The sequence below is a fragment of the Ochotona princeps genome, chromosome 16 (assembly GCF_030435755.1).
Source record: "Ochotona princeps isolate mOchPri1 chromosome 16, mOchPri1.hap1, whole genome shotgun sequence".
Classification (NCBI taxonomy): domain Eukaryota; kingdom Metazoa; phylum Chordata; class Mammalia; order Lagomorpha; family Ochotonidae; genus Ochotona; species Ochotona princeps.
In genome coordinates, this window is record NC_080847.1 from 46,915,808 (window position 1) to 46,925,429 (window position 9,622).

At 45.9% G+C, this 9,622-nt stretch overlaps 1 protein-coding gene across 2 annotated transcripts in view; it reads left to right on the forward strand.

Annotated features, from left to right (window-relative positions):
- LSM14A (LSM14A mRNA processing body assembly factor) overlaps nucleotides 1-8,064 on the forward strand; it is a 65,157-nt gene extending 57,093 nt beyond the window's left edge. For both annotated transcript variants that reach the window (XM_004595019.4, XM_036492653.2), the window contains one exon: nucleotides 7,350-8,064. In XM_004595019.4, coding sequence (XP_004595076.1) covers nucleotides 7,350-7,373 — 24 coding nt within the window. In that variant the 3' untranslated portion in view covers nucleotides 7,374-8,064. The remainder of the gene's footprint in view (nucleotides 1-7,349) is intronic.
- The last annotated feature ends 1,558 nt before the right edge of the window (nucleotides 8,065-9,622 follow it).

Here is a 9,622-nt window from a genome sequence, read left to right on the forward strand (position 1 = left end):
CCCAGGCCAGCAGCCCCCACACTGCAGCCCGCCAAGCCTCAGCAAGTCACCCAACACCACCCTTCACCGCGGCATCACAAGTCAGACCCCTACTCAGCCGGTCACCTCCGTGAAGCCCCTCCCCGCTTATGATGCATTCCCCCCAGATGCCGCCGTTCAAGAGCCTCACCCAGCAGTCTCCACCCCAGCAGAATGTCCAGCCTAAGAAGCAGGAACTACATGCAGCTTCTGTCGTGCAGCCCCAGCCCCCGGTGGTGGTGAAGGAGAAGATCCACTCGCCCATTGGCCGCAGCGAGCCCTTCGGCCCCTCGCTGCGGCCAGAGCTGCCAAAACACCCAGAGAGCATCAAGGCCCCTGTCCACCTGCCCCCGCGCCCTGAGAAGAAGCCTGTGGGCATGGGGAGGGCTGTGATCCGGCCCCCTGAGCAGACAGCACCCCCGCCGGGTGCCCCCGACAAGGACAAGCAGAAACAGGAACCCAAGACACCAGTTGCACCCAAAAAGGACCTGAAAATCAAGAACATGGGCTCCTGGGCCAGCCTGGTGCAGAAGCACCCAGCCACCCCGTCCTCCACCGCCAAGTCGTCGAGTGACATCTTCGAGCAGTTCCGCCGTGCTGCCCGGGAGAAGGAGGAGTGCGAGAAGTCCCTGAAGGTGCAGGCCGAGCACTCCAAGAAGGAGAAGGAGCAGCCGCAGCAGGAGCACATGAGGAGCCGGGAGGGCGAGGATGCTCTGGAGCAGGCACGGCGTGCCCACGAGGAGGGGCGCCAGCGCCAGGAGCAGCAGCAGCAGCAGGCAGCTGCCCTCCAGGCCCAGAGTTCCCAGCCCCAGTCCATGCTGGACCAGCAGCGGGAGCTGGCCCGGAATCGGGAGCAGGAGCTGCGGTGCCGGGAGGCAGTGGCAGCTACGATTGACATGAATTTTCAGAGGGATCTATTGTCAATATTTGAAGAAAATCTTTTCTGAGAGCACCTAGGTGACTTGTGACTTTGACTTTCTGGCAACATGGTGACTGTCCATAGTGTTAGGGGCGGCAGTGGAGACAGGAGCAGCGGCCAGTGGTGTTTTCTGGCCTGGCCCTCCTGCATGTTGTGCCCAGGGCAGGCATGACGGGCAGCTGAGGATCGCAGAGCCTGTCTACCTTACAGCCCGCCGGACAAACGTGCCACCACCCGCCACCCTGTCGCAGGACGTAGGCTCAGAGCTCGCCTCGGGACAAGCACGCTGCGGCCTATACACGGGGCAGAAGGCCTTCTCCCCGCCAGCGTCCGTGATGTCCACAGGACATCGTCGCTGCCACCACCATGACTTGGTTTTCTGTTTCCAGGAACGTGACGTGTGTGAGGGTCCCGCCTGCCGGGAGTCCTTCCCTAATCCCTGCCATCGCCACCCACTGCCAGGCGGCCAGGGAAAGGCGCCCGCAGGCAGGAAGCAAGCCAAGGTGCCGGCCCACACCCTTGCTGGCACTGACTTTGCCCTGAATAGAGCCTCCTCCCCCACAAGCCTTTAATGGAGAGCCACTCTAAGTGTTTGCTTGTGCAAAAGGGAATAGTGCCGTGGAGGTGTGTGTGTCCACGGCCACGCGGAGTGTGGTGCCCGCCCATGGGCGCCAGTGGGCAGTCCTTGCCAGGGGAGTGAGGCCACCAACCAAAGTCAGTTTCCTCTCCACCTGTGTTTCTGGGTGTTTTCTTGTTTGTTTTGTTTCTCTTTTCTTTTCTTTTTTTTTTTTTTCTGTATATATATATATATATATATATATATACACACACACACACATTAAGATTTATTTCTATTACAAAGTCAGATATACTGAGAGGAGGAGAGATAGAGGGGAAGTGGAGCCGCCAGGATTAGAACCAGCGGCCATATGGGATCAAGGCGAGGACCTTAGCCACTAGGCCACGCTGCCAAGCCCACATATATATATATATATTTTTGTTGTTGTTGTTGAAGTCTATTTTCTTTTTAACTCTCTCTTCTCCAGACACAATGGCACTGCTTATCTCAAACGGTGTGACCGTCTCCTCGCAGCAGCTGCCACCGCGCTGTAGGCAGAGTGTGAACATAGTTGGCATATCTTTGTTTGAAGTTTGTTGGTGACTCCACCAAACTGGTGTAAAAACAAAACAAAACAACAAATACAAAAAAAGAAACCCTATAAACAGTTAAAAAAGATACCCAAGACACAAAAAGACCCGGCCTATATTTTACTCAGTAGCAAATTTTATTAGTCTATTTTTAATTATAAAACCAGAAACCTACAATTTCTTTTTTTCCCCACCTTGCCAATCTGTTGGCTTTGTTCTTTTTTTTTTATTTATGTCAAATCTGTTTTTTTTTTTTTTTTTTTTTTTTTACCAAGAAAGGCAGGGCCTAAGGACGAAGTGGGTCCTGGGCACTGTGGCATTTAGGAGGTGGGGTGTAAAGCCTGAGACAGAGCCCTCCCCACCACAGCGCAGCCCCGGGCCCTGCCTCTACCCTGCCAACTGCTCCTTCCTTCACTCTTTGTTTATTTTATGATTGGATCCCCTAGTGAGGTTATGCGTGCCATGAGAAACCCACCCTTCCAGCACAACGCTGGCGCCTCAGCGTTGGCCAGACTCCAGAGTCACGGTGAATATGCATTTGGTCTGTACTGATCATGGAATAAACACATCTGTCTTTAAGAAAAAAAAATTCATTTGTTTTTATTGGGAAGACAGAAAAGGAGAGACAGAGAGGAAGATCTTCCATCTGATGGTTCACTCCCCAAGTGGCCACAGCAGCTGCAGCTGAGCCAGTTCAGAGCCAGGAGCCTCTTCCAGGTCTCCCACGCGGGTGCAGGGTCCCAAAGCTTTGGGCCGTCCTCAACTGCTTTCCCAGGCCACAAGCAGGGAGCTGGATAGAACCGGTGCCCTTATGGGATCCCGGCGCGTTCAAGGCAAGGATTTTAGCCGCTGTACTATCGCTCCAGGCCCTCACCATGGTCTTAATTTTTTATTATTATGTGTTGGCCCTCAGGAACTGGCAGTGCAGAGTTCTGTGGCTCTGCAGGGAATCCTTGTTTGTATCTTTTGTTTCTTGTATAAACTAAGGCAGCATAGTAGCTCTCCCAATTACAATGAACTGCTCTAGTTTGTTCATTTTTAGTGTGACGGGAAACTATTAACAGAAGTAATCAGAATTTGCCTGAGGAGCAGTCCACTAGCGGTAGCAGGGAGAAGCTTGAAGCAGAAAGGCCTCCTGGCAGGAATTCTGTGTCCGTGACTTAGGTCTGGCTGTTAGGATTTCTATAGAAGGAGTTAAGTGTTAGTGGCTTTTAAACTTGGTCTGTTAATTTTGGTGCTTTTGATATTTTGCTATCTTAGCAATGTCTGCTGTAAATTAACCTGAAGTGATTAGCTCGTACTATCCAGCCCTGGTGATCTGTTGTAACATCAGCATCCCAGCCAGGAGATGCTGCCCTTGAGACGTGAGCAAAGCTCTTACTTGTCTGTTCCTGGTCTTTAAGTTACCTTGTTCTTCGAGAATTCAGTATCCTTGTCACAAAGGCTTACCTTTAGTGCCTCTGCAGTATTTCAAATCAATGACAAGTTGCTCAACCCGGGATCTTTTCCTGGTTGTTTGATACTCTTGACACATACAATTATTAAAAAAAAAAAAAAATTCCTCACCTCCATCTATCCAGAGTTTGGTGGTCTTCCTGCTTCTGCAGCTGTGAAGCTGAAAGCCCCTGCCGAGCAGGACTTCTTCCTTCAGCCAGTCTAAGAATCGTGTGGGCCTTCTGGCTTGTTTCTTGCCAGGCTTAACTGATGTCCCTTTGTTCCCCACTCCTGTGCCTGGAATATTCAGTTTGTTCCTGTGAGCACTGCGCCCACGTTAACACGGTCTCTGCTGTTTGCCCTCCTGCTTGATGGCCTCATGCGCTGTGTGAGCTGGTGCCCTTGAAGCTTCTTGCAGCTTTTCAGCTTGGGCCTTGTGTTTCCACCCTGCATTTCTCTATCTCCATGTGCTGTGTGTTCTCTCATCGGCCTAAAGTTACCTTCGTCCATTTCCTCTTAGCTCTGTCTCCTCAGTGTTCCACGTTAGCCAGTAGATCATAACCCATTTCCATATTGCCACATTGGTTGAGATGTCTGCCAGCTACCACGCTAACCCACTGATAGGTCAGCCCTTCAGTTTTTTGTTTGTTTGTTTACCCTGCTGCAGGCGTATCAGCTACCTGTTGAAAAACCCTGGAAAAACAGCTGCTTATTGAAGACCCTATAGAGTCAATTTGATTTGAGAAATAGTATATTTATTCTACAGAATACCTTATGGGGAATAAGAGCCCCAAATGTTCTTGTTATTAGAATCTCACTGTTCCTGCTCACCCCCCTGTCAAACACACACACACACAATTTAAAAATCTTTATTTTCAACCTGTATAACTCTACACTTGTAAATGCACAAAATGTAGGGGTTTTTGTATACATACAACATATATCACAAAATTCAAGCACATGTAACATAAAACTTCATCCACAATAGCATGTTCCCTGAACTGTCTGATCTCTGCTCCCGTGTTTCAGGGCGTGATAGACTCAGTGGCCCCTCTGCATTGCCATGCCTGTTCTTCTGACTGAAGAGCCTCACTTCACACATCCATGAGTGTTTCTCATTCCCATTTAACCTATTTGAGTCAAACTGTTCGTTTTTTTTTTTGTTTGTTTTGTTTTAAGATTTATTTTATTTTTATTGGAAAGGCAGATATGCAGAGAGGAAGGTCTTCCATCCGATGGTTCAATCCCTAAGTGACTGCAACGCCTGGAGCTGAGCCAATCCGAAGCCAGGAGCTCTTCCGGGTCCCCCATGTGGGTGGAGGGTCCCAAAGCTTTGGGCCATCCTAGACTGCTTTCCCAGGCCACAAGCAGGGAGCTGGATGGGAAGCAGGGCTGCTGGGATTAGAACCAGCGACCATATGGAATCCCGGCCCATGCAAGGCGAGGACTTAACCCATTACACTATCGCGCCTAGCCCCCAAACTGCTTATTTCTATCTGTAACTTCATTCATTTGCAAATGCACAAAATTCTTTCTGTATGCCAGACACTAAGGGCATTGGTGATAACAGACAGATAGAGTCCATTCCCTTTTTCATGGATTTTGTTTTGTTCTGCATTACCGGTTGGGTGGAAGTCTGTTGACACTAGTGAATATGTCTCATCTCATCCTTCTTTGTACCAAAACACTTCAGTCAACACACAGCAGTAGCTGGATTGACAGGTGACTGTGAAGCCACGGGCTAACCCTCAACTAGCCCGTTCCAGAGTGGAGTGATCCACCTGCCTCAAGAGCCTTGACCTTAGCAACCTGCACCTTGTGACACCCTCCGACACCTTGAGGTTCCAGAGGATGAATGATCACTATTGCGTAAAGGAGGTTTACTTGGAGGATTAAACTCCTATCTTAAACATAATGTAATGCCTCTTCCCAGAAGTGGCTGTCAGTGCATTCCCAGCATCCTAGATAAGATGTACTGACTTTGTTCTGTTTTGGTGGTATAGATCATCACACTCTGGGTAATGAGCATAAGCACACAGTTATTTAGTGGAAACTTGGGCAAAAATAGAATCCCTGAAAGAGTCAAACCAAAATCCCTCTACCCTAACTACCCTCCCACATTAGTTAGGAAACTGAGGACCCCAAGAAGTTAATTCCCTTGGGCCTGACACGGTGCCCTAGCGGCTAAAGTCCTCACCTTGAACGCACTGGGATCCCATATGTGCACCAGTTCTAATCCCGGCAGCTCCACTTCCCATCCGGCTCCCTGCTTGTGGCCTGGGAAAGCAGTCGAGGACAACCCAGAGCTTTGGGACCCTGCACCTGTGCAGGAGACCTGGAGGAAGCTCCTGGCTCCTGGCTTCGGATCAGCTCAGCTCCAACTGTTGCAGCCGCTTGGGAAGTGAATCAACGGGTAGAAGATCTTCATCTCTGTCTTTCCTCCTCTATGTATATATGATTTGCCAATGAAAATAAATAAATCTTTTTTTAAAAAAAAGTTAACTCCCTTGGTGTAGGTCCACACTAAGAAAGCCAAAGCCCAGTCCCCTAGCTTCCACCCCAGTGTTCCCTAAGGATACTATTAGAAACATAAACCTTCAGTAAGTTTGACTCTTCTGTATATAAACTTTTTATTATTATGGGATGTGAGATTAGGACTGGGGTGAGTGTGCCAGCGCCTATTTTAAAAACAGTGCTGCTGGCAAGGAGGGTAAGCTACCATGTACTGGCCTAAACAGGCTGCCTTTCTTCAAGAGAAGGTCCAGAGACCACGAGATGTTCAGAATGACTCAGCGTGACTCTCTCTTCCTCTCCCTCTTTATTTTCTCCTCTGTTCTCTTTCTTGGGTTTTTTTGTTTTGTTTGTTTGTTTGTTTGGTTGGTTGGTTGGTTTGGTTTTTTTTACCCTTCAGAAAACTACAGCTTTTGGGCCCTAAAAGGTCTGGATTGATCGTGCTGCTTTCTGAAAGGTAAAAAAATAAATAAATAAATTGGGAGATGGAGATTTTGGATTGGTGGTAGACAGTGGATTCATTATTTTTCTGTATCAATGTGCACCATGCTGCACATATTTAATGGCATCATATAAGTGTTTGGTGTGATGCAGGTGGAGTGGGAAATGTCTGTTAGTTAACAGTGGAGGTGAGGAAAAGCAGTGGAAACCGGGTGTGGGAGCAGCTGGTCCAGAGGGCAATGGAAGGCCCTGGCCCTGACACTGCACACAAGGCCTTTAGTCTGCTAGGGTTAGTTCAACAACCAAATTCCTTGAGATTTACCTTGCTTTCTCATTTTATTACAGCTTAAAAATTTCTCAGGGCACTGTTCTTCGGAACTTATTTCAAAGTTAAAACTTAAGACTTTTTGGAAAGATTTCTAAATCCTTTCTTGACATGGAACTTTGCAAAGAAATGGTATTTTACTGTTTGGTTGTTTTACTGCTTAATAAAGACATCAAAAACTTAAGGATTTTGTGTTGTCAGTTACACTTGAGAAGTTTTGACTACTAACTTGGAAAGTTTAAGTTCTGTCACTTGTTTCAGAAATTGTGTCACAGGTTTTAAAAATCCTGAGAGCAGCCACAGATGGCAATGGTGTACTTGGGTTTTAGGGTGGCCATTCACCTGAGCCACGCCCACCACCCCATGCCACTGTTTTAATTGATCCCCCCCTGGAGGCTTCCTACCCACATAGCGAGCTCCGCTGTGTGGGGAAGCCAGTGTCTGAAAGTGGAAAGAAGAAACATTAAAATGAATTTAACCAAGTAAAATGAAATAGTTACTGGTTAACCAATAATTTGGTCCATGCACTAATTTTATTTTTTTCCTTTTTAGAAAGACAACAAAGTTGCTGCCTAGTCTACAAACCAGTCTTTGAAAAATCAGTGAATTTCCAGCTCTTCGTGGTCCTGAAAGTTGGTTTCAGTCTTTGCGAAGGATGAAGAAGTGAATTTGCTGTATATTTGTCACCAGCACTGGGTTTTTGTTCATTTGTTTGTTTTTCTGCTTAATTTCAGAGATGCAATGCAGTTACTTTGGGGTGGGGGGAAGCTCATCTTAAAAAATGAGCATTAAATATATTTGGAATAGCAGAAGGTTAAGTAATTTCTTATGTATAGTTAAACAAAACAGTACTTCAATGGGACTTATAAGTATTTTTTCATCACTGAAAGGATTTTTCTTATCACTAAATTGTATTTGGCAATTAATGCAGGTTGCCTGCAGCTAGGGCCGTGATACTGTGTTTTGAGCCACCGCAGGTTGTGTGTGTGAACGTGTGTGGGTGTGTGTGTCTGTATCTTTCTTTCTTTTTGGAAATCCTGTAATATGAGGTAGCCTATTTCGTCAATTAATTAGGGTGCTGGATGGTAGAGACTTTTGTCAGTCAACTATGTACACACAGTAAATACTGTTTCTTAGGCAAAGGTAACTTTTTTATATAGTTGTAAAATTCCATTATATTCCATTGCCAAAGAAACATTAAGAACTTTGTATAGCTGTATAAAAAGCAACTAATTTTTTAAAGAATAAACATTTTAAAGTCAGCCAACATCCTGTGTCCTTGCAAAAGTTGATGTGCTGAGGAGCAGAGCTGGGGCAGGGCGGGGGCGCTTTCGTTCTCAGCTTTCCAGGCTTCAGATTTTTTGATTTCTTTTTTTAATGTTTGGAACATAAATGAAAATTTGATACATTCTTTCGTGAGCTAAAAGGGGGTAAATTATTCATGCAGGTTGTAAGAACTTCATTTTGTAGCAGATGGCATATCACAGGATTCGTCCAAATAATAGATATTTTCAATATACAAGTGTAAATAATCATAGATAAGAATGTACTTAGCTGTATTTTCAGATAAGTAACTCTCTCCCCTTTTTTAAGACATTAAACCTGCACCTCAATTAACCGGTTCCTCCTGATAAGCCTGGCATTTGGTCCTGGTACCTGACTCGTTCCATCATGTTTCAGGAGAGGACTTCATGTGCAGGACATGTTTTGGCAGCCTGTAACACACCAGAACACAGGTCCTTGGGCCTGTGACCACAAGTGACTCGTTGCTAATTATAAATTGCTAGTAAACCTTTTTGATATTTTAAGCTATGGCAGAAAAAAAAAAAACTGGCCATTTTTGTGTTTTTATGAAGGCCATTGAATAAAGGGATCCAAAGATTTAGATATTTTTATCAATTTTGAGTTTGTTACCCTCTTCCTTAAAGCTTCATTCAGTGGTGATGACCATGTGGGAAACTGCACTGTAGGAGAATTGGAATATTTAAAGATGGTTGATATTTTTAATTTTATATCTTTTGTATAGCTCTACAAGAAAATGTTTTGTAATTTGGTTTCATGATATCCAGTCCTTGGCAGCCATAGTGTAGATAATACTGTTCAGTACTATTTGCTTGCATGTTACCAACAAAACCTTAGGAAGACTCACAAATCATGATATGAAACACGTTTCTTCTGAGCATCCAAGAAGTGCTATGGCAATACCTGTGCAGAATGTTGGAGAGGACCCAGGCCGAGCTCGAGAAGAAAACTGTGCAAGTTCACACGTTTCCCCCGTTCTCTGGGTCACTCACTAGGGTGTTTGTTGCCCCAATAATAACTGGCAGCATGGCATACTTGCAGTGCACCTTACGATATTAAAGCAAGGTTTCTATTCTAACAAGAATAAAACTGTTCAATTAAAAAAAAGTTCGTCAAAGTTTTTTCTCTTTAAACAGTAACATTCTCTACCAATGGAAATAACCAGGTGTTTGAAACACAGGAGCAGGGAGGGTATTGGACCTCTGCACGGAGACAGATGTCGGTCCTAGCAGTTAAGACACAAACACCCGTATCCCATATTGCAGTTACTGGGGTTTCAGTCCCGTCTCTGCTTCCAGTTCCATCCTCCTGGTAATACATACCCTGGAAGGTAGCAGGTAGTTGGGTCCCAGCCACCTCCATGAGAGGCCTGGTTTGACTTCCAAGCTCCTGGCTACAGCCTGCCCTGAGCTCCTTGGCTGTTGTAAGCATTTGGGGAATGAACCAGCTCATGGAAATAGTTCTCTGTGTGTCTCCCTCTCCATCAATCTCTCTCTACCTGCTTTTCAAATAAACAATATTTT